The sequence below is a fragment of the Zonotrichia leucophrys genome, chromosome 11, assembly GCF_028769735.1.
Source record: "Zonotrichia leucophrys gambelii isolate GWCS_2022_RI chromosome 11, RI_Zleu_2.0, whole genome shotgun sequence".
Lineage (NCBI taxonomy): Eukaryota > Metazoa > Chordata > Aves > Passeriformes > Passerellidae > Zonotrichia > Zonotrichia leucophrys.
Window position 1 is genome coordinate 7,395,826 of NC_088181.1, and position 25,742 is coordinate 7,421,567.

General features: G+C 45.2%; 1 protein-coding gene across 3 annotated transcripts in view; it reads right to left on the reverse strand.

Annotated features, from left to right (window-relative positions):
• The window catches only part of PLEKHG4 (pleckstrin homology and RhoGEF domain containing G4), an 84,250-nt gene that overhangs the window by 25,349 nt on the left and 33,159 nt on the right, over positions 1–25,742 (reverse strand). For all 3 annotated transcript variants that reach the window (XM_064723452.1, XM_064723451.1, XM_064723450.1), the window contains exons 7-13: positions 22,183–22,269; positions 20,294–20,410; positions 18,017–18,115; positions 16,975–17,123; positions 4,065–4,203; positions 1,576–1,698; positions 878–1,069 (exon numbers count right to left, since the gene is read on the reverse strand). In XM_064723452.1, the coding sequence (XP_064579522.1) occupies positions 878–1,069; positions 1,576–1,698; positions 4,065–4,203; positions 16,975–17,123; positions 18,017–18,115; positions 20,294–20,410; positions 22,183–22,269 (906 nt within the window). The remainder of the gene's footprint in view (positions 1–877; positions 1,070–1,575; positions 1,699–4,064; positions 4,204–16,974; positions 17,124–18,016; positions 18,116–20,293; positions 20,411–22,182; positions 22,270–25,742) is intronic.

Sequence of the window (25,742 nt, forward strand, 5' to 3'; positions counted from 1 at the left end):
GGTACAGCTTAACTTTTAGTGTCTATTCTTTCTGGAATTTGAGAACTTCAATACCCAATGTTTGTACAAGTGTGGAATAAATGGAACACAGGCTCCCTGGCTTTCTGTTCTTGCCAAAGTTGTATTTTAAAATGCACTTAGAAAATCCTACTGCTTTTTCATCTGCAACTTTAGGAATTAAAGAACACCAAATCCAACTGCAGATCTGCTAAATGGGTGCATTTGCACTAAACCAAACAGGTGGGAAGGTCAGGTACTCAGCACAGTCACCACACACATGCTGTCCTCCTGCTTCCCACATCCCTGTGATGATCCAGGGATGCCTTGTTCCCTCAGCTGCACTTCCCAGCTCTCCATTCTGGTGCTCCCTTTCCTCATGCAGGCCTCCACATGGGAGGAGTTGGACTGTATTTAGGACTGACAAGCAGAGTGCTACTCCTGATGAGTTAACAGGTTGAACTGGCCAGTGTCTAAGGATATAGCAGGAAAATGCAGGCAGCCTTCCCTGGCATGATGGCAGGACTGGACACAATCAGCCCAACTCTTGGCCCTTGTCATCAGAGCCAGCACTGCCATAATCCTTCTGCCCACTGTTGCCATGAAAGGGGTTAAAAAGCTCCAGCTCAGAGAGGAGAAAACCTCTATGCTTAACAGATGTGGACATTTTCTGGAAGACCCACCCACCCCTTCTCCCACATACTGACTTGAAAAAAATCACTGCAGACACACGAGCACGAGGGGACTGCTGCAGGTTATAGATCCAGCTCCCTGATGGAGCAAATACTCCATTTCACACCTTTCATAAACAATCTAGCACTGGACTGAGTCCAAGCAGACTTTTTACACCCTCCTCTGTGCAGCAGATGCCTTGTCTTACCTTGTCAAAGAATTCATACAGCCTGACTGTTTCACAGACTCTGTGCCTTGTTTCATCCAGCTGGGTGCAGAAATCCTCCAGCTCATCTTCGTAGGTCTGCAGCTTTACCCTGTAAGAATGCACATCCACAAAGGAAAGATCTTCCCATTGATTCATCTTCTTTAATGCTTCCTGTCCCCTTCTGCAATATTCCTGAAAACAAAAAGGAATTGTTTATGAGGATAAAGAGCTGGAATCAACACTAAGTAGTCTTCAATGCCATTAACAGCTAGGGCTAACTAGACCGGTTTTCAAGGTTCAAATCACATGAGCAGGGGTGTCTTTGTCTACAGCAGAATTTTGAAGCCTGATCTCATGATTTACACTTGTCACACAGCAGCTTGTAAGGCCTACATAGCAAGACCATGGCTCAGTCATGAAAAAGGCAGTGTTACACACACATGAAAGGAGGAACAAAAAAATCCAGCTTTCAACCCAGTAGCTGTTTTCCCCAAGACTGGTAAATGCCATCTACTAAGTGTTGAGCTGGTGGCTTTGTCTGCAAAAGGAGAGCAGGGAGACTATGCAGTGAGAGGGAATGACACACACTTTGGTGGTGAACCCTCTTAGCACCATGTGTTTGGCTGAGCACATACAAGACACACATGCTACCAACTCAGATGCTGGAGAATATAATTTTCCAATTTGACAACACTTACACTGGCAACAAGATCAAACTCCTTGAACTGCTTTTGTGCTTGAAGCAGCATCTCCAAAGAATCATCCAGGTTGACAGTTTCCTTTAGCCGTTTTCTGCCAACATTCTCAATCCAACTGCTGACCTAAAAGAAAAGGGATAAGCCCTGCTTGTTAGTCACCCTGTGCTACTCACCAAGGCAGGCCTTTATGTGGAAAGAGCAAGGAACTGCTCTCATAATGCTGGTCATCTCATTACTGGAAAGAATGAGTGTAGACTTCTCCCCCCCCAATCCAGCATTTCAGTCTGAGCCTCCTGCTCAGAGTTTTTCCACTTCAGGTTACAGAGTAATTGAAAAGCTCTGCTATTGCTCACTAGCCTTAGGCATAAACAGGGCAAGTGGCTGCCTGGGCTCTGTTTTGGGTGAGCCATGGTCTAAAGCAAGCTCTGCAACTTGCAGACTGGCCTGACATTCCTATTATTGTTACCCCCAACTGGGATCAAATCTCCCTGCTGCCAGATTTCCTACATCACTTCCCTTTTCTGACTGGCAGGACATGAACCATGTCAGTGTGAATGTATTGATGGATTCTCCCCATCTGCAATGCTCCACTGGTCTCTGGGACTCTCAGCTAATGGTTTTCTGAAGGCAGCTCTCCACGAAGCTGAGCAGCAACTGCATGTTCCTCAGTGGAGCCCAGCTACTGCTACAGCTATCAGCCCATATCCTCAAAGAGGGGTAGAGGCCTGACTAACAAGAGCATCCTAAGAGCAAAGCAGTCACAGGAGGCCAGGCAGGATAACACAGCACCTCTATCATCACTAGGTTTTAAAAACAGGCTGGTAAACTTGTCTGCAATGCTCCAGGCATAGGTGCACCTGGGGGAAGGGACAGACTAAGTGCTTCCTAACGCCCACACATCCTGTTTGCCTATGTCACCTGAATCCATATCCCAACTCAACCCCATAGTCAAGGACAAACTCCTAGTTTTGTGGACTGTGAGAAGGTTACATGGAGCAAGCCCACTGGCAAGAGGAAGAGATGATGGTGGGCTCTCAGAGCTGCAGAGAGGCACACTGCTGCTGCCTAGAGCTCCCAGGCAGGCTTAACAGCAGGAGCAGCTCCTACCACCACTGGTGATCTACAAGCAAAGTAACCCAGGAGCGGATGATTGTTACTCAATTCAACAAAAAAATAAAATTCAGCTTAAAGCAGAAAGAGGTTGCAGTGCTTGCTTTTGTGCCTTTTTTCATTTGTGTTTGGTATTAGGAACCTGTGAGTTTAGCAGGAGTCTCTACCAGGTTCTTGCAACAGACTTCTTGTCCCGAGCACATCCTGCACGGCGCCCCAGTGTCTACCTGCAAATGGGAAGTCATTAAACTCCCAGATCCACCTTGGCCTGTGAAAACACTCGGTAGGCTGCAGCCTCCTTTGCAAATCCAGTTCCCACTAGAAGAGAGGAGCCCAGAATCCCAGAACAGCAATAGTGAAACTGATCCTAATCATGATTTTTAAGGACACGCAAACTTCTCATTGTTGATGAGTTACAGCACAGGAAACCATTCAACCCCATAATCTCAACATTGAGTTCAAGCTTAGGGATCTGCAACATGGAACATCTGGGATCTGCAACACTGAAAGGACTGATCAGCTCTTGGAGGATGCTCAGATATGAGCTGCTTTATGACTTTTTGAGGTCCTTTATCAACATGGCTACAGGTTTCAAAGGTCTTTCTGAAAGCCAGTGCCCGTTTGCTTCAGTTATCCCATGGCTGTCCAGAGTTTCAACAAGCACTAAATGAAGGGAAGTTGAAGGTCCCACAGAAGCTCAGAGGGTGGGAGGCTGAGCATGGCTCTTGGGCTAAGAACAAGAAGCTGCTCCCTTCCTGGAGCCTGCAGAGAGGGCTGCACCCAAAGGCAAACCGAGTGGGCCTGGTCTGCACCCAGAGGGGAAGGAGTGTGCCTGGACTTATCAGATATCAGGGACTTGAAAACAGCACAGGAATCTAAACAACAGAGTACACAACAGGGATGGGCAGCCAGTGAGGGGCAGGGATATTCTGCAACAGGATGTAAGGTGATCCTGCAGGAGCTACAGCCCAAAGGGGACATGCAGACTTATCAGCTTGTTGACATCACTCTGCTGCTTCTCAAGGTGAAGTATGAAGACTATTTCATCAACAGTCTTGCTGAGAGGGTCAGAAAAGACACCCAGCCTCCAAGTGTATGGCTTACATATGAGCCACTTCACAGATGTTTATGGGGTTTGACTAATCCACACCTAGAGAGAAGCCAAGGGACTTTCACTTGGCATCAAGAGATACCAGGAAAATAAGTGGCTTGATTGTCAGCACTGCTGAAACTCTACCTCAAATTCTTATGTTCAGTTGTTCTTTTTAAGCATCAAGCATCACTGTACACCTTCACACAACAGATCAACAGGTGCAGTACCTGCTGTGGAACACAGTCAGAGGGCAGCAGCCACTGGAACTGACAGGTAGGGGCCTTACCTCCTTAAAACACTCTTCCACTTTCTCGAACTCCATCACCAGCTCCAGCTCCTGGATGCGCTTGTTTGACAGCATCACCAGGCGGTGAACGCCCTCATCAACCTGATTGTAGAGCACGCTGGCAGCATCCAGTGCATCTCTGCAAGGGGACACAGGGCTGGTCAAGGCTTTTGCATTAGGTCCTTCCCCCAGTGCTTCATGCAAACACAACCTGGCCAACAACAGCACTGCAGTCATCCTCCCCGTGGGACCCACACAGGCCATCTCCATATGGAGAACAGGAGAGAATATTGCTGCTCCTTGCACATTACCATGATTCACCACCCTGACCCCAATGCAGATAACCTGGCAGGAAGGACAAGAGCATCTCCTCCCAACCAGGCTCCTTACAAGATTTACCATATTTCTCACACTTTCAGCTTTTCATAAACACAGATCGTTGCATCAATGGATTTTCACAAAACACAGGGTCAAGCAATTTCAGCGTCTAAAACCACCATTTGCATTTAATTAAGTAAATAAGCCACCACTAGTAAGCAAATCTCTCCTGAGTGACAACAACAATATTAAGTGCCTGATGCCCCACTTACTGTCAGGATTTCCACCAGCCAAACAAATATGCAAAGTGTACAACAACTCAGTGCCAGGAGAAATCAGATTTTACAGTGCTGTGCTGAAGAGATTCACAGACTGAGCTCCCTGCCTCCCACAGGCAGCCGTGCTGACCAAAGTGCAGCGGGCAACACCAGGAGGCACTCTCCCTGCCAGCCCTGCCAGCCTGCCCACAGCACACAGGCAAGCATGGAGGGGTCAGGATGCAGCCCAGTGCCCTCACATGCTGCAACCACGGTCTTGGTTAGATGATGAGTATTAGCAAACTCCTTTCAGATGTGTGCAACACCTCTCCAGCACAGGCTTGGGTGAATTACAGATGGGATCCAGGAGACAGAAGAACATTCAAGCTTATTCTTCTTGTATTTCTTTTGCTTCTAGAGTTCCCCTCCTACAATTATGGGCTCAAGAGACAGCTACAAGAAAACACACTACAGCCTCCTTCAGCTGTGCTCTACACTGGCATGTTCAGTTGCCTGGTAATCTCCTGTACTCACCCTAAACCAATTTTCATTTCATCGTCTTACAACCTTCTGACTTATTAGAGTGTGGTTTTTTTATCATACTATTAAAATTATCTAAGGCACTTGCAAAATAGGTAGCTAATATTGCTAATGGAAAATAATTCAAACCAATTCAGTATACGTGCTTATTTCTGTCTGGGTTTACAGGCAGACTTGAACCTATGAAATGCAACTGAATGTGAGTGTTTAGTAGCAGCCACTCTGCAGTTTTAATTGACACGAGGTAGCGCCATAGGTCTGGACAAGCAGCTCTGCATAGCAGAAATCCACACTATTTTTCCATTCAGAATTCCACCCAGTGTGCAACAGCCAACTTCTCAAACCTCAGGCTCTTAGATACTTTTGTTTTTCCTCTTTGAAATGCCATTAGACTGAATGAATTTCTCCAAAGTGCAGCCAAAAATACCCGAATAGTTTCTGGACTAAGATCAGTGCTACTGCGGTACAGAGCAGACAGGTTCTCTACAGAGAATCTGCAGGCTTCAATGGAAACATCCAAGCTGTAGTGCTGCTCTGGCATTTCCCAAAACTGCCATAAACAAACTGTGATGATATGAGCCTTCTGTTTTGTAATCCTTTCCTATGGACAGACCCAGATCCAACCCAGGAGACTCACAGCAGCAGAGTCAGAATCATTGTCCAAGCTGAGCTCTGGAAAGCTGTTTACAGAGCAGGTTGTGGAGGCCAGTTCCCGTCAGCAGCAGCGACACAGCTGGGACAGCTAATGAGAAACAGTTTGGACGATGGCTGCAAGTTAAATTTGGCAACACCATTAACGCTGCTCGGTGTTGTGCAGCAGAGCGTATCTGTCAAGTCCCATTTTCTGAGTAAGTCTCCAGCATACTGATGGCCAGACAGGCAGACACCCTTTGGCCTCACTCCCACAGGGCTGAATTCCCTGCTGGCATGAATGCTCTCATCCACTCAGGAAATGGATACAGCAAACACTCTTCCTCCCGCTGGCACAGACAATCAGCACCTATAACTTTAGGCATTCCAGGCTGCTATATGCAAACCTTTTCAATTACCCCCTCACAAGGCAAAATATTTTTCAAACCTTTCCCTGAGCTTCCATGGAAATCACTTTGGTGTTGATGCTACTTCTTTGATGGCACTCATCAGCAAGCCAGACTGACCTGCTAGACCTTTCTGTAATAGGAGTCCTTATGTCCACCCAAGCCAGTGACAAAGCGAGCATCCATGGCTTCAGCACTTAATGTGGAATTGTCAGATGGCAACCTGATGACACAAGGGTTCCAGCTCTAGCATTGCCTGACCTAGCACAGAGTATGATCTGATCAGGGGATGGGAGCCAAGGAATCCCACTCTGCCCCTTTCCATACCTGACAGAGGAAACAACCCCCCCATTGTAAGTCTGAGCAGTTTTCCTTGACAGGAGTCAGTAGCAACTTGGGCTGCAAGGCCTAACAAATGCTACAGATTCTAGCAGAGCAGACTGCACATTTCCCAAAGGCACAAAACACAGGCTTCCCTGAAGACAACACTGCAACTATGGGCAGGAAAAAAATCACCCTCAAGGTAGAGGGAGAGGAAGTGATTATAAAAAAAGGCTAAAAAACCCCACATTTCAAGGTTTTTTAAACCAGAAATAGGTGTACCATAAAGTCACTGTGTAAAGGGGCTAATTCACTGAGCCACTGTGGAAAAGACCAGTCTCTTGGAGACCACTTGAGCCCAGTGCTGGCCTTAAGGCCAGCAAACCCCTCCAGGTTAGGTTCAAAACAGCAGCAATCAAGCACTCCTGCTGGCCCACCAACCACAGTCCAAGGAACCCATTTCAGGAGAAGGAGCTTGAGTGAACTTCTTGGTATCCATCTAAATGATTGAGAAAAATCCACCCCAAACAACAATTCTGGCCCCACACATTCCCTCCACATGAGTTATCCTGCCTCTGAAGATCTCAATCCAACCAAGCCTTTATGCACATTTTTAGAAGGTGGAAGGGAGCTCCAGTTTAGAAGTGAGCCCTTTGCCCATTGGATGTAATCATAAAATACATGTCTCAGTAAATAATGTGGCAGCTACAGATGTACAGAATCTACATATATATGCACATCAGTCTCTGTCTCAGCTGATACAATGGTACTAAAAGTGACATCCTGTTACTGAAGACATACACAGAAAACCTTTGCTTTACTGATCCATAAGCATCTCAAACTTACCTGAAGTCAATCTAAGATGCATTTGGAAGTTTATGCTATAAGCAGGGACTAGACAGAGAATTCAGTTCAGAAGAAGGCTGGAAATTTACTCTTATCAGTAATTTGGGCTGTTTGGGGATATATAAACCAAAATCCCTTACTCTTGTCATTTAAAGGACTTTTTTTCCTCTGTGAATGCTTGCAGCAGTCTATTGATGCCCTTATCAGCCACAATTCAACACTGTAGGCTGCCCCTTCTCATGGTCCTGCCAATGGTTTCCTGAGTGACTGCAAACAACATGCACAGAAAAATTATTTCCAAACAGCTCCTCTGGGCTCAGAGTCCCCAGACAACTTCAGGTGTGGCCTTACACCATTCCTGCTCCTCTGTGAGCTCCTCCAGCACCTCAGCTCTTTGTTTCAAGGACCAGCCACGCTGTTTTCACACGTTCTGCCTCGCTTGGCAGGCATTCATTAAACCCTCAATGTCTAGTTGTTGGTCTTCTGTGGCATCTCCAAGGTAACTCCATTCATATGTTGTCAGCCCCTGACAGTTCACTTTTACCAGCTGGACAGGCTCTCTGACTCACATCCATCTTTTACTCTCTTACACACAGGAAAATATAAGCCTTTCTAGCTGTAGTATAAAGTAGGTAGGCAAACTGAGCCCAACAAAGAAATCACTCACAGTCCATGGGAAAGTTTGTTTTTTTCACTTGGGCACTTCAGTGCTCACAGAGAGGATCCACTGGGCATTAAGCCTGTTCTCCCAAACCTCTGTACATCTGTTTATCTATTTACACACACACACACACCCATTTGCTGATCTAGATCTTAAAAACTTCCTAAATGATTTCCAGTACACTAGTAAACTCCACAATATCCTGAAACAGGGAGTTTTATGGGGAAACTGATACTTCACACAAATATCTATTTCTTTTTCAGCTTCAGACTGAGAAGTTTTTAATTCCTGTCCTTCAGTGCCTTCACAGCAGCTTGGAGGAAACAAACCAAATATTGAAAATTTGGTTGAAGAAAAAAGTGACTTCCATCCTGGCACACAAAGAAAACACCTGGCTGTTAAAGACTTTAAAGATATTTTAATAGTGGCCTGTGCAACTCTGAGCACAAAAGGCAGAGTTCTTTGAAGTCAGTGGAAAGTCTCAGCTCAGATTTGTGTGGATGCAGTGCAATTTCCCTCAATATGGGAGTGTGGTATTAAGAGTCTTTCACTACATTCTTCCATGGTCAAATCATCAAAAGTAATTTTGCAATAGTGCAGAGTCAATATAATTTATAGCAAAAAGGAGTAGCTTGATGTCAGTTTATGTTTCCCCAAATCCTGTTTTCATTGGGCAATTATCATTTCAGTGGAAAAGGTTCCAAATGTCTTCAGCTTTCTGGAGAAGTGCCAAGCTGTTGTATAATGGTAGGGTAATTTTAAACCTATAATTTAGAAAGACCATTTCTGTCTAAGTCCATTCTTCAAAAAAAGCCAGCCTTGGAGAGTTACACTTTAGTTTTCAAAGTAAAATACCTGTTTTGTTTTCAAAAAATAGATGGCCACAGAAGAAGCTTCCAGCAGAGTCACAAAAGCAGGTGCTGCCTGCACCATGCCTGCCAATGTCAGTGAGATGCAAACAGGAGAGCACAGGGAAGGGAGCAGCAGAACCATCACCATTCTGCACCTTCCTGTCTGCCCCTTCAGGAACTGCTTTGGCAATCAGCAAGAACAGCAGATCTAACAAAAGGGCTGAAACCAAGAGTTCATCCTCTGACCAGCCTTGGTCAATTTTAAAATGGCAAAAATTAATGGATGGAAGGAAATACAACATGCTGGTAGTGTATTTGATGGGGTTTGGGCAAGAATAGGGCAGCTAACTTGTCCTAGGAAAATCAGATATCCTTAATCTGATTTGTTCTGTAATTTAGAAGAAACACAGTCAGATGTTACAACATTAGCCTCATCTATTCTTCCACTCTCTTGGTGCTGAACTTCCCTTGTGGATGTCCATGTTTAAGAATAAAATGAATAGGATCTGGAAATTAGGAGGTTTAAAGGATGGATTAGCCCAAGGACATCACCCAGATCATGTGTGCTGATACCTTGGCTACAAATCACTTCAAACATCCTGAGCAATGCTTCTGGAAGAAATCCTTCCAGGTCTGCAGGGACACTGCTGTGTGCCTGAGGGATGTTTTGCAGGATGAGAAATGTCATTCGTGGTCATTAGTGCATTTTGGTAGCAACCTACATAACATATACATATATACATATAAGTGCCGTGTTTATAATGATCCCATGAAAGGAGGTCAACCTCCAATGCACAGTCCTGCTCTCTGAGCTGAGAGCTTCACATGCAGCTGAGGTTAAAATTCAAACTAGCCATGGTGAAGCTAAGCAGATATGGCTAAATAAATATGACTAATTATTCTCTGCAGCACACAAATAGCCATGGTGGTTTCAATTCCCTGACTGAAGTATCTGAGGAACTGGGAACATTTTTTAGAACCCTGAGGTGTCCTTACAAAGGCACAGAAGTCCAACACCAAATCTGCAGTTGCCTGTGGGATGGCTGTTCCCAGTGGATGTAGCTGAGACCACAGACCTGGCTGAATCCCTCCTCACTAGGTTACCTCACCTGGGAGCCATCAATTAAAAACCATCCAATTAATACAACACACTGGAGACCACAACTGCCAAGAGAATTCTCTTCTGGAGCTCAGTTTGTTTAAATGTGTTTTTAGCAGAAATACACTCAGAAATCCCTTTAAAAGCCAAGGGATCAATGCACACAGTTAAACAAGTGTCCAAGCACAGTCCCAAGATGTGACCTTTGTTTCTTTCTTCTGCCTGGCTTGCATTCAGTTACAATAAAACTGTGTTCAGACTCTGGTTGATTTAAAATCCCAGTAAGATCCATAAAACTGACTGGCAAAAAAAACATTATAATAAATACCAAACCAACAAGTAGCCTGCTTATGGGGAAAGTTCCCAGTGCAGTGGAGCCTTGGATAGATTTGGAAACACCATTCTGGGAACACTGAGCCTCAAGACGTGGTTTTCTACCAGCTGTAAACAATTTCTACCTCCAAACCTTGTCTAATATACATTAACCTGCTTATGTTTATACTTTATATCCTGGTCAAATGCACCAGTCTGAGAGCTGTGTTCCTGAAGCTGAGACCACCATTGAGATGTCCTGCACAAATACATACACACTTCATTTAAAGCCATATCCCTATTACACTGATACATCCTTTTGCCCACTTCCAGGACTATGATCCATATAATAGTAGGAACTGTTCTATTAACCAGCCCAGCAACAGAAGTATCTATCCCAACACAGTTATATAAAAAATGGTGCTTTTGGGATAGCCTGGGCTAAGGCAGGAATGTCAGGCAGTTCAGCTAACATCCTATACTGGAAACTTTTTGCAATTTTTTTCCATAATATTTTTAAACAGATAAAGAACAGTGTGTCATTAGTTACCTAATGCCCTGTTGGCATGACAAGCACTGCAAACAAAAACAAGCAAAACTGAAGTCTTCTGGGTAAATTCTCACTGAATCCAAGAAGATTTAGGACACAAGCAGAAAATGAAAAACAGAAAGAGAGCTGAGGGGAATCATCTATAAAAAGCCCAAGAGGACAATGAAAACTTACCTAGACAGAACTCTGCAATCTTTTTGCTCTCTGCAAATGCCACAACTGCCGTCCCACAGCACTTCATGCACTCAGAATGACAACAGCCCCAGCTCCACTCCTTTATGTGCGGAGCAGAGAGATTTGTTTAATGGGAGCCTAAGTGCTTTTTACCAGGCTAAAACCACCACGCCAACAGAGGGAACAGGTTAGACTGTAACCAAAATGAATCCCAAGTAGCACAGCGTGTGTTTGGGTAGAAATGTCGCCCTGTGCTCCTCCCTCCACCTGACACAAACAAATAAGACCCAGGAAGAGCACTGCCACCCATGCTCGGCCAAAGCTTAGTGCTCGTCAGCACCTTCTGTGTCACCAGCAACAGCACAGAGGCCTCTCGTGGCAGCCTCTGAGGTCAGAATTCAAAGGTATACTGGCTTCAAAGCTATACTGAGTATACATCTGTTCCTGAGGTTTTAGGATTGGGTCCACAGGAGGAACCAATGAAAAGGACCCTGCAATGAAAGGTGCCTCTCACAGATCATGTTAGGAGGGTGCACTGTGGCAAGTGGTAGCATGAGAGGCTCCCAAAGCTCCCAGAGAGGAATGAAAACGGGCAGGCACCAGCTCAACTGCCATCAGTGAGAGGGACACAAGAATTATATCTTGTGAAGCATGCACAAGCACACAGAGCCACAGCAGACACACATCTCTAAAGCAGAAAGGGGATGGCAGAAGACAATAATGCCTCCAGGAAGGATTTCCCAGTGTAAGTTGCCTGGCTATGACCACCAGCCTGTGGCAGCAGCTGGCAGTTTGACAGTACACACACTGTACCTTACAAACCAAGCAGTCCAGCCATCTCAGTCTTACACACCAGACACCTCTCTCCCCGCTTGTTCCACATTTTGGATAGTCAGCTTAGTCTGACTCTGACCCAAGCTCCAAACAGTGCTGTGCAGTCCCTCAGCAGGGGCAGAGAGCCTGTACTTTATCCAGGTTTACTTCCACCACAGGGAGCTCACACACCACTCTGCAGAATGGCACATGCAGGCCTTGCAACATCCCAGGAGCTGCTACTAGCAAGAGCCCAGCTGAAGATCCATAAACAAGAGGTCTGCAGCACCACACAGCTACACCCCACTTCACTGTTATCCAGCCACAGCTTCAAGGAGGCCCAGAGTCTCAGTGGTGTGTGTGGAAGCCAGAACATGAACTGTGGAGGCATTCAGCTGTAAGATCACCCTCTCTGTCACTGTAATTGAGTCAGGTCCAGCACCAGGAACCTGGCAGCTCAGGAAATCTGCTCTGTACTGTCCATTCCCTCTGCTCAGCTCAGGTCCCCACCCAGGGCTTCCAACTAGATCACCAAGCCACACTAAAAATAGCCAGCTCACAAAACCAGCTCTTGGCTCTAGCCACTCCACCCTCAAAATACAGAGACTAACTATACTGCCTTCTGCAAACAAAGGAGAATTCACTCCTCCATCTATTTATAAGCTGCTTATTCACAGCTTGTAAGCACAGATTCTTTTCAGATGAGGAGCTTGGGGGAAGAGATTAAGCTTATTCTGGTTCCCTGGTGCACAGAGCCAAACACTCAACATGATCATTCCTTCACCATCTGAGGTTTTTCTCCTTTCAGCTCTCACCTCTAGCCTTGGGAATATCTTGCCCATCACCATGCAGATCATGACACCATCCCACTCCTGTGCCATGGTGACAACACTGTGGTAGAGCCAGGCAGGTGCATTCTGGTTAAAAACCACCTATATATTCATAGAAAATGGTTATACCTTCTTTACTCTACTTGTGACTCATAACACACGTGCAGGATGAAAGGCATTCACTGGGCACTTGTCTAAGCACACGTTTCCAGCTCTTGGCTATGCAGGAAGAGGAGCAATAATGGGAACAACAGTGAGAAACAGCTGGCTAAAGACCAGGTTAAAAGGATCCTGGCTTTGTTGCCCAGCCCCAGCCTCACTTCAGCAAGAGCTCCCACTGCTGCTGCCTGGCTTCTGGCAGCTTCTCTGACATTGCCATCAGAAACTGTAAGTTTCTGACATCCACTACACAAGCAGCAATAAATTAATCCACTTTTCACAGCTGGCTCAGTGAGTTGCCTGCAGGTTAGCTGATCACTACACTAGATAGACAAAAGCCAAAGCTACACCTGCTAACCAACTCTATGTACCTTATTAAAACAATTCTGGTTATTAAAAAATTTCTCTTTGAAAGTGCAAAAAGAAGTATTAACAGCATTGAAGTGATGGAGGTCTCTGTGACATGTGGCCACACTTACCAAAAGGAACTTCAGCTAGGCTAACAGCCCTGCATTTCAATCCCCAGAAAGACTGGGACAGCAAAACCTCAAAGAGTTCAGCTAACAGACCTGGAGAAGCACTGAGCCTTCAGTGCAGGGGATGGTGTGAAGGCAAATGTGCTGGCTTTAAACCTACCAACAGTGAGCCAGTGGCAATGCCACCTCCAGCAGGGCCCAGGCACTCTGGGTGGCCAGCCCTACCATTACAGCACCTAAAGAGGGGCCACAAAGATACACTGGCTCACCAGTGCCACACCCACACCCACTCCAGGACAAATTCAGCCTGGTCTTGCTGGAGGTGGGAGATCTCAGAGGGAGCAGCTGAGCACACCACAGCCCCTAATCCAACTCCCTGCAATGAGCTGCCTGCAGGATGTGTATTCTGGGAACTGAGCTCCTCCTTCCTAAGCTGGGAAAAGGCAGTTCCAAGCAGTTCAGCCTGCTTGGAGAAGACTCTTTCCTTTTGTGGACAAGCAGCTGGATGGGCAAGGCTATTTTCTGCAGTGGTACTTGGTGGAGAAAGGAGTATGAAGGCTCTTGGTCAGCTCACAATGGGAGCAGTTACTGCTCAAAGCCACTGCTGTGGTGCTACAGCATCTCAGGGTGAGACCATCCAGGAAAGACTCCAAAGCTCTTAAATCATCTGCTAGAGAAACAAATGGATGGAGCACAACACATCCCTCCTGCATGCCCACATCTCTGATGGAATGAGTTCAACTTTTGCAGGAGAGAACCTGTGGCACAGGCTTAGCAAAGCCTCACAAATCCCAGGTCAGAGCTGAGCAGCAATGAGATCCCACTGCTCTGTGCCACAAAACACTCCAAAGGGCATCTGTGCTCTCCAGGAGGGCAGAGCGAGCAGAGAAGGCTCCACAACCAATCCCACAAGAAGAGTTTCATTACTAAAGAAAAACTAAAACAATTCTTGTTTACTGTGTGCTCTTGAAAGGTATTTGGCAGATAACATCTGACTGCACTTACATGCCTGCTTCCTTGCCTGTTTTAACTTACTGTCTCCAACCTGTGGTCAGGCATTTTCAGAAGGGTTCATCCATCTCTATTCTTACCAGCTCCTGGTGTTCTTTTTCCACATGAAACCACAAAATAGCAAGACATCTGTGACAGCTAGAAAAATATATTGCCTAAAAAAAACCCCAAGTCAATCCCTTGCTTGGTTAATCCCAAGGTGAAGGTGCAGATGGGCTTGTCATCTTTATTCTTAAAAAAATAATAATCACAAATTAACTTTAGCTCTCCACTTGTAGTCGGCATATTTTAATTAAGTGGAGCCAAAAGTCCAGAAAACTGCTCTTTAAACTGTCTTCTCTATTTATATGTAATTCATGCACATTCAGACAGTCACCTGTTCACAACTGGCCTCAATTTATGACTAAGTAGTCCTGGCAGTCATGACTATTTTATCAGACTTTTGTACCACAAGAGACAATAAAAAACAACAATGGGACACGTGATACACAAAAGAGCCAAAGGTGACTTAGAAGAGTAAAGCCATTTGACTTGCTTTTGTAAATAATTTATTTCAAGTATTGGGAGAATGGGTGTGGAATTAGGCTGCTAAGCATTGATCAAGATTTTACAATTCAAAGTTCAGAGCAGCAGTGCCACAAGCCCTGCTGAGTGCACACACAAAGGGAGTTCTGTTCCATTTTCACACATCACCAGTTGGAAATCAAATATTGGACCTACATACATCAATAGCCACTCCATGCTAGCTTAGCTGGCCAGCTGCAATATTTTGTCTCTATCCTGCTTTGATCATATCTATTAAAGAAGCCTTTGAAAACCATAATCTTTGGAGTATTAGCAGAACTTAGAACCTTTAATATCTGCACATCAGATAGGAAAGAAGGAGTAAGTGCAAAGCCATGGAGGACCAAAAACCAGCAGTGCCTTAAACAGAGTTCTCTAGCCAAGTGACAGAGCCCCTTTCCCCACTTGAAGGGATCCTGAAACAAAGAAGAGTGGACTTCTTTAGTCCTCTGCCTCAAGTTAGATAAAAATTTAAATACTGCATGGATTTTAGTTTCTGCAACTACTCCACAGCCTAGAAAAGAATAACTTTCTCCTGCTATATTCAGTTATTCTCCTTAGGCTGGAGACAGTCACATATATTTGAGCCATTGCATACAGTCTCTCTTCACACAGGCGGACAATGAATATAACCTGAATTAAGCAGAGAATATGCTACACAGCTTCAGCATGCACTCAAACACCGTACAATCAAAGAACTCTGTGTGTATCCTCCACCCCTGCCCTTGCTAAAGTAATCAAAGCAGTAAATTATCCTTAGGGGCTCTGTCAGATCAGGTTTCAAAGTTGATAATTTCCTGCACAAAAACACAGGCTTAGCTTAAAACCAAAACAAAACATTAAACTCATGCACATTTTCCCATTCTCCTAGGACTCTAAAGTTGCTGTGTTACTTAAAATAAAATAAATAATAATAAAAAAAAAACTAAACAAAGCACAAAACCCCACATTATTGTGCTTCTCATGTCATGTGAGAATGAAAAGATTATACTGTAGCAATTCAATCCAAAATTGCATCAAGATTACTTCACCAGTTCAGCAAGAGAACTGTGTCTGCATAGTCTGCCAGAGCTCCTGACAGGAGCCCCAGCAAGCAGGGAACAGAAACAGTTACACAGCCTGCCCTCATGCTCCTCTCTCTGCACCAAAATGTGGATCCTCTTCTTCCAGTGACAGGCAGCAACTTGCACTGTCATGCACTTGCTGGATTTTAAAAGAGAAATGTTTTTTTCACAGTGTTTGGTTGAGATACTCCATAACTACTTTGTTATCTTCTCTGGATTCCCTCCCTTCAAACCTCCCAGCTTGTGATGGCAACATGGAATTGAACCAGAGCAAAGCTGTGGGTGCATGGAGCTGCTCCACACCACCCTGCCACCCCCTGTGCCCTCACCTGCACCCACATGCCAGGGCTTATCTCACACTGGGCTGCAAAGGCTGCCTTTCTACCTTGCTGTTTGCACAGCACATAGCACAGAGGCCTTCCCATGCTGATAGGCTTCAGGTGCTTTAGCAGCACAAACACAAGTTGTGCAATGCCCTGGGGATGTCACACAGCTGGGCTCTCTCAGTCCCCGCTTCTCATACCGACCCCACAAATGGGCAGTGAGCATTTGTTTGTGCAGAGTGCACCAACGTGCCAGGAGATCAGAGCCTGCCTCAGCCAGCAAGCATTCCTCCCAGCTAAGGTCCCTGCAAATCCCCTTGCACAAGGAGTGCCTTAGGAAATCACACACTGATAATGGCCTGCACCTAAACATCCATCACTGCTATCATCAATTAAGGCTTGTGTTCTACAGGTGCCCAAAATACCCACTTCTCTCTCCACTACAGAAGATAAGTCTGATTTGGCTTGAAAAAGGAAGTTGAACCATCTAAGTGAATTCACCTGGACTAGTGTTTGGACTGGGGAAGAAAAAATGAAGATAAGAGTAAAATCAATTACATTTTTCACCTTTACTGTTTTTAACATAACTCCTTGCTACACAAAGCTGTTCTCCAGCCTGCACAAACCATGGGGCACCTCAGGGAGACTTCCAACACCTGATTTTTGCTCATCCCCATCTCCTCTTCTCCCATCTGGGGGCTCACCTGTAGTCTTGGGTGAGGGTGACACAGGACGCCTCCTTCCCCAGTCTGGCGAGGAGCGCTCCGCCCTCCTGCTGCACCCTGACCAAACTTGCATCTTCCAGAACATTCTTCATCAACTGCCTTGAATTCCTCAGCAGCACAGCTGCATCCTGGAGGGATCACAAGAGTGAGGTGAGCAGATATTGCAACCTACAGGCAATGAGGGAACAGGCAAAAACCAGAACCTAAACCAAAACACACCAAAATCCCATCTCACTGGGCCCACTCCAGGAAAAGGGGATGTTGGATCCCATTGCTGCTTCTCTCCAGCCTGATAAGTCTAAAGTGATAAACAGTGCTCTTTATACTGATACCTTCTCCACCAGGCTAAAATTGTGACCCAATTCCCATCATTGTTCTTCCATTCATTTGCTGGGCATAGAAAAAATAGCTTTCCAGCCTTGCTTCCCACTCATCCTCAGCTCCTACTGTTCTGGGAGCCTGGATCTGCATGGCTCCAAGCCTTGGGACAAGGTGCACATGAAGGGTGTGTGGAGATACATATGTGTGCAGGAAGGCCACTACCATATCCTCCATCATTTACTACTGGCACCCTCAGTGAGAGCTGGCAGCAATTCCCTACCATGTCAGGGATACAGCAGCTTCTCAAGAAGAGAAATAGAAGGTTTGTGACCACATAGGCTTGGTCTTTGTCTCTTTGTCCCTTCCCCTTCTTGCCCACTTCCAAACTTTGCCCACATCCAAGTCTGTACCAGCTACAGAGCTCTGGAGCTGCTGAGAATGCACCCCAATGCTGGAGCAAGCACCCATCAGCAACAAGCCCAGCTGGAAACATCTCCTGGGTGACTCTGAGGAATCAGACAATCAGCTTCCAACCCCACTGAAGCCTCTATCCCTTCATTTGCACCAGCTTCTACTAGTATTGGGACACCCTGCTACTACAGATTGCAAATTCAAAGCTACAGCTTTTCTGCAGCTGTCCAGCCTCACGCTCCCTTCTGCCTCAGGTCCACCCCTGATCCAAAGTGAGTGACATGCTTACCTCAGCCTTTCTTGGTAATTTTGTGGATTCCACTTTATTAATAGCTCCCTGAAGGAAGGCACAAACACCCTGGCATTGCTGTAGCAAGTATTCCAGCTTCTACAAGAAGAAAAGACCAAGGCAGAGATTATTGTCCCATGGCTGACAGGAAAGGTCTTCTGAGCTTGCAGAAGCTTCAGAGTACAAAAATCAAGAGAGGATCAAACACATTAATCCAAGGGTTCAATTATATCATTCAGTGAGACTGTATCAGCAAAGAGAAGCCCATAAGAAGCTTCAGCTGCATCACACTAGACCAAGGCCTCTTTGCAGACCTTAGAAACTTGCATACTCATGGCTTGGATGGGTCATGCTTTACAGAAAAAAAAGCAAAAAACAGTCCACTTATGTCTCACATTCTTCCATTAGCATTTCTTGTAACTTTCCATGATGATGAATCACACTGCATAAATTTCAGAGAAACAAAACATAAAACAAGTACTTGGAATTTTTCTACTTTAAATAATTTCTCCTCCTATTAAAAGTAGTGTAAATTAAAGATTAGGAAACTGGAAAGCTTCCAAAATTAAGCACCATAACCTATGGACAAATTTGAAATCCTTCCGCTCTCCAGGGTGGGGGGGAAGCAGGGAGAAAAACAAACAAAAAAAAGTCCAAACATTTCATAAGGGTTTGTGAGGCACTATTTTTTAGAAAAGTTAATGATATAAAGCCTGAATACTGCCAGATCCCACCCTCTAGCCACTAAAATCAAGAGAAGGGAGAAACAGTTATTCCAAAATAACTGTGTTTAAAACAAAACAAAAAAGCAGCTGTTTGAATCTTTACTGAATTGAACTCCCTCCTCCCCTGGAGTGCTGGAACACCGCCAGCAGTGACAGATTAGCAGGCAGGATGCAGGTGAGATCACCAAGACAGGAAATAAATGCTGTTTGCCACATAGCTGCAGAGCTAAAGGAGCTGAGCACACGGGTCATTATCACACACAGTATAAACAGGCATTCCATACAGAATGATTCCCATATTAACTCCCTTTGGTAATGTTTTACATGCCAAGACAAGAAATAGCCTGATATTATGCTGCTTCCTTCATGAATTACCCTTCTGCACACACAGAGCACCTCAGCTCTCAAGGTATTCTCAACTCTGTCCATTAAACTAATCCGTAACTTCTTGCAAAGTTTCTCTGCTTTGTCATCGCCAAATAAACTTCAACTTCTCCAAGCCAATCCTGGGCACCAAGATTAGGCCTCTGGACCTCTACTGCATCAGCACAGGTTCATACAAGTACTTTCAGATATAAGCTGGAAAAAATAAGTTAACATTTGGCACATGCCAAGCCTATTTTCTGAAGCCTGCCACCAGCACCACAGTGGTGCTATCTGTGACATCTTAATCATGGCACTCTGGGTGGCAAGGTCAGAGCCAAAAGACCACTGGATCCTCTGGAAGCTGAGGTGACAATTCTGTCAACCACCAGGGTCAGCAAACTCAACATGAAGACAGCCAGCTTGTGTGCAGATTTACAGAGATTTAATCCTGTCTAGTCTTAGTGTGCCAAATAACTCAATAGAGCTTTTAAAGATTCAACAGGCACATGGCTGACAGCACTCAGGCTCCCCCCACAGCACAAGTGCACAAAGAGTGGGTATTGGTGCCATGGATGCCACCCCTGCAGGCTTCTGGCAGTCTGCACATCCCCTGCTGCTTGCAAGTAAAAGATATTCCTAGAAGAAGAATTCTGAACTGATTATCCAGAACTTCCAAGTCTCACTCATGCAAGGACTGCAGATATCACCAAGGAGATAACAGCTTGATCTGGGGTCTTGCTCCAAAAGCAAAAAGATTTAATTTGTTATTACAGTTCTTCTTCATTAGTTCTTCTTCATTAGTCCAATGGCAACATGATACTAACACCTTCTGCTGAGATTAGTTTCAGATATCTGTCCTCCTAACTCAAGAGCCACTTGTGTACCACAAGACAGGATTCCATTTCAGATTTGACCATATTTTGAAGGCAAGAAAGAATAGAAGAATTAATGCAGTTCAAGCAAATGAGTAAAAAACTAAAACTTCAGCTCCTGCAGTCATGCCAAGAGACCACAGTGTGTACCCATCTTATGAAGACAGTATTAGCATTTTTTTTGATACCAGAGATTCACTTGCATTCACAGCTTTACAGGAAAATTGTCTTTTCATGCTCGTAGGTTCAGCTGCTGACAGGTTCCTGCTGTTCCCATCTCTCAGACCCCAGAGCACACAGGACACCGTACTCACCCTGCGGAAGCTCAGCCAGCTCTGGTGGCAGTATGGGAAGGTCCCTTCCAGCTCCAGAGGCAGCTGGGAGCTGTCTATGTGCTTGTGGAGGGATTTCATGGAGGTGAGAAGTTCAAACTGCACAGGAATAGAAAGGAAAAGGAAAAGAAAAAACTCACTTGTATTAGGGTGTGAGTACTGGAGGAAGAGGGGAAGGTTAACAAAAGGCAGAATTTATTATTTCTTTATCTGTCTTGCACAGAAGCACAGCATGCTGTGTGTAGCTGCAATATCACTACAATATGAAGGGGAAAAAAAAAACAACAAAAATTTAATCTTAGAGCAGCTTGTTAAACAGCTCAGTGGGCAAACCCTGAAGGAATGCAGGCCACAACACGCTGTTTCACCAGGCAGAACATCTGTGATGGAAGTCTGGCAGCAGCCAGCCTTCTCCAGAGCCAGCACCTCCTGGTGTAAGCAGAGCAACTCCCTCGAATGTTCCCACAGTTGTGCTGTGATTTGCATCTGTTTAGAGAATCTGGGAGGTTAAATCCAGCCCCCAGCTTCCCCATCTCACTTCCTACAAAAGATTCTAACAGAGCAGTCTCTGCCCTGCCCTCAGCTCTCCACTCATCACAGCAGCTATCTGCTCCAAGAGTTTCTTGGAGCTTGGCACAGGTAACTTGCCCTCTCCATGTCTGCAGGACCTCAGAGCATTTCTACACTCACCAGAGCAACAAGTGCTCCTGCAGGTACATGGAAGCCAGCCCAGACACAAACTCAGGTGCAGACATTGAACTCCCACACACACACACACAGTGTGAAGTTTCTACCTCCTTACAAGATTGTGATGATGCTTCCAATTCCTCCTGCATGCCCATGTGTTTATTAGCCTTTCCTCTGTTTCCTCCTACACTCTTTGTGTTTGTTCAATGTGTTTAATGTCTTCTGTAGCTTTCCTTGCCTGCACATGCCTGCAGCCCCCATTCTGACTCCAAATTCTTCCACATGGGGGCAAAAAGGAAATGGACTAATAGCATTTGTTATTCTTTAGCCTTTGGGGACACCACACCACATGCACAGCAAACCTGACACCTGTCACAACAGCTTCATTCACAGGAGCCAAAAGGGAGCTCCTGGCCTACTCTGACACCTACAGAGCTTCATCAGGCACAGAATTCTTGTAGCTTGCAACAGTCTTGGAGCACAGGAAAGACTAAGATGAAGTCTGCTCACCACAGCATGGCTGGGAGCCTACATTTCTTATACAACTATAGAATGCAAAGAGGTGTTTACTTCTAGTGGAGGAGTTCAGTGATGTTGTGGTAACTTTCCCTCCTCTTGGTCTTTCCAGACATTTCAGCTACAAAGGGAACCTCACACAAATGTCCATCTCATCTTCCCCTTCTTGCTGAAGTCTCTCAGGCACTGGCAGCAGCAGGTATGAGAGGAAACAGAGGAGATGCAAAATCCAGGAAAGCAAGAGGCACCTTCAGAGGTGGAGTTCGGGATTTGGCATAATGTGATCTCTTCCTGACCACGCATTTCCCCCTTGTTAATGGGAGAACATGAAAAGCATCTCTAGCTCATTGTGCAGGGCTCCTCCAAACAGTTATCCCTGTTCCCAACAAACCCCCTGTGTTCTGAGAGCAGACTGACGTCATTGTGGTGCAAATGTCACTGATGGGCGTGGCAATAAACAGCGGGACAGGGATCTGTTCAGCTACAGAAACACCACAAGCCAATAAATACCACACCCCTGGAGACCACAGCCACAAAACACAGAGGACACCTATGGAAATTTCATGTGAGAATGAACACACATCAATGACAGGGAATTTGCTGTCTGGAGAGTTAAATAAAGAACATCAGGAGTGGCCAAGCAAAGCCCAGATAAATGGTTCCATTACCTGCCCTGCTGGTGGCTTCTCCATCCGAAAAGTCAGATCTTTTTCAACCAGAAGCAGGACTCCATGAATACAGTGAGGATCCATCTCCTACAACAGAACAGAGCAAAAATCCATTAGTGATCTGCCTTGGATACTAAGGAGAATGTACCACATCAGGTTCATACACAAGTTTGCAATTTATCCTTCAAAAGCATCTACAAAGCCTGGAGGCAGTCACCAGAAATTAAGGAAGGTCTACAGAGTACCAAGGTGATGTCTTGAAGGTAGTTTGCTTCAGATCAACTAGTCCTGCAATATTTAAGGAAGCAATGGAAAAGGTCAGATGTTGGATGTACTAAAGAAGCTCTGCCTTCTGCACAGGGAAGTGAATCAGGGGAAAAAAAACCAAAACAGAACTTAAAAAAAAAAACAACTAAACCAAAAACCATGTTCTTTGTCCAAGTTTTTTCCTGATAACTTTCCTGGTCACTTCACCTAACTGAAAGGAAGTGGCTTTCCCCCCTCCACCCCCAACCCAGTGCCAAAAACATCATCTTGTCTCTACTTACTGCCAATTTACAGTCAAGTACTTGCATCCTGTTTCTACTGTAAACTGACAGAAATTCCAAATACAAGGGATGTTTGGCAGCTGTAGTTCAAACTCAGCGCTCCAGGAGCAGCTCTCCCATTATAGAAGCATTCTACAGGGAAGTGAGAAGCAGGCAGAGAGAGCAACAGTAGGAAGGGGGAAGCATGGCAGAAAGATCCAGACCATGGAGACAGGACTCCCTACATGTGTGATGCCTGGACCAGGAAAGCAAGGAGAAGAGCCATTAAAGCTGTTGTGCCACATGATTAAACAAAAGCCATCCCATTTTGATGCCTCCTATGCAAAGAACTCAGGAATTGTCAAGCAACAAATCCTTTCTGGTGTTGCTCGAGCTGGAAGGAACCTGGCACACAGCAGGTCACAACAGCAAAGGAAACTTGTTTAAATAAGCAGCTCCAGCAGTGAGCAGGGTTAAATATCTGCCAGGAGCAGCAGAGCCAGGGTACAGAGAGCAGTGGACCAACAGAGACTGAATGACCTAACCTGACACTGGGCCCAGTTCAGCAATTAAGAAACAAGGCAAACACAAGGAGCCCAAACCCTGCAAATGAAAGTAGCAGCAGAGATCCCAGAACAGAGGAAAAAGGCCTTTCTTCATCCAGTCCTAAAACATGATCCTTTTATACAGACAGCAAAAAAATCCCAACTGAAACACCTTCCAAAACCATGAGAAGTTTCTAAATTGTAAATTTTTCCAGTGAATTATTCACACTTTCACTGTTATTTGAGCACTGATTGAAAGGCCAAAAAGGATTGATTACATAATTAGGCTGCATTAGGTAAATACTGAAGAGAGGATGGGGAGATATTACAGCTGTATCACTAGCTCTGAATTTATCTGCTAGAAAGTACTGAAGGAAGAAAAATGGACACAACTTCAAGACTGCTGATGGTACTAAACAAATTTTTTCTTACACAATCCCTCTTCTATGCCAACAGTCACAAGATGTGCAATAGGAGTGAGGGATAAAGGTAGAGATGGTGTAACAAGAGGTTACCACAATAGCCACAACACTCATTTGTTTGTTACTCCTGAAAATAGAAACTGAAAAACCATTCACAAATAAAGCTGTCAAGGGAAAAGTTCAAGGTTTTCCAACTCAAGAAGAAATTGTATTTCCAAAGAAATCAAGTGCTTTTCACCACAGTTTTTAATTTAAACAGCTGAAGATAAGTCAGTCTCATCTAGCACTGACGGAGCAATCCAAAGACTGAAACAGTTTACCAGGAGCATCTCAGGAGACAAGCAGAGCTGGGAACAGCAGGATGCCACTTGAGGAAGCTTCCCTGCAGCTTTATGCACAATCTCTTACCATCTCTGCTAACAAAATCAACTTTATGGAAGCAAAGAAACAAGAGTTTCATACATATAAGTGAACTCTTCTCCTACCAAAAAAGGTATAGTTTCGACAGCATAGAATAGAGGGGCATCAACAAGAGTTCAGAAAGCACCAGGGTAACTCCAGAGCCTTTTATTATTATTCCTTTTAAAGAGAATTAGATATTTTTTCCAATGTTTCTCAGACTGAAGTTCCAGTTTTCTGGCTTCCTGCCCCAAATGGAAACCCATGGCCAGACTTAACAACGCTGGCACAGTCTGAAGCACAGGAATGTTTGCGCAGAGGGGAGAGTCCCCAGACACCTCAGTCAGCCTCCAAGTGACCACTCCAATGGAGTGGCAGGGGTTCCCTGTCTTTAACATGAGACCAAGTTCCTCTGCACTTCTGCACTAAGTGAGAATGCAAATACACAGAAAGGTTTGCACATAACTTCTCTGCTTTCAAATGCTAAACTGACTCTTCCCAACCCAACATGAAAACAGACAAATACAGGATTAAGCCTTCACACTGATATGGGAAATTCAAAAGAATCTCACTCTATTAAGACTCAGGCAGAGGGAAATCCCAGATACTTGCTCACTGAAGGCAGGGCACACATTCCACTCTCCATGCCCTGTCTGCTCACTGAGCAAGGGATCAGTCTAGGAGCAGCAAAGTTCCTCTTAAGAGCCGCCCTCCACAGCACAGAGCTTACTTGTGACAACCTGTAACCAAACATTACAGCATTTATCCTGCAAAACTCCTTGCTCCAAAGCATCATTACACAGTTTCCCACAGGAACAAGCCTGATCTATTCCTGCAACATGCACGCACTGTGCACTTCCCTTCACCTCCGCACAGAGCTGCCAGAGTTCCTCCTGCTTCTTCCTGAGATAACTCTGCAGCTCTTTTTATTCTGCCCCACTCCCTCTGCTCCAGCTGCTGTCTGGGACAGAAAGATTTCCCAGCCACCCAATATTCTAAAAAGAAGGGGAAAAATTTTTGCAGAATACAACTGGCCCTACCCTGAAGGCAGAGAGGACAAGCTCCCACCAGTTTACCAGGTGGTTCTGGACAGAGCAACTGACAGACTCCCAGTGCTGTAGGGAAAACTAACCTGCAAACACCCAAAGCTGTCTACTAGCACTTAATTCCAATCATGCATTCACTCTGGAAAGATGGAGAAATGGAAGAAAGATTTCCTCAGGCTGACATATCCTGACCCAAGAATCTTTGATTCCCAGGAGTCTCTCTAGGTTTAACAGACCCCAGCAGGAAGGGAATCTGCAATAGGGCATCTCATCTGTGCTTCCCCACTGTGAACCCTGGGTTAAGAGGAAAACAGGCACTGAGAATTGAATAAGCAGTGCTGGACCTCAATATTAAACAGATTCCAGCACATTATCATAGCAGGCTTCACAGAAACTATGTAAGTAAAATCCTCTACAAGGGGAGTGGTGGACAGCAGAGAAATGAGCTCTAGAGACAGTCTGCCAGAGCCAAGAGACACTGAGATGTGTAAGGGATTCAGAAAGGACCCCAAGGAGGTGATCTGCACTGTGACCTTAGAGGTGTAACATACAGTCTGTGCCTCAGTGCAGTCACTGGCCAAGCTAATCCTGCTGCACTCCAGAACTCCTCAGAACAGAGCA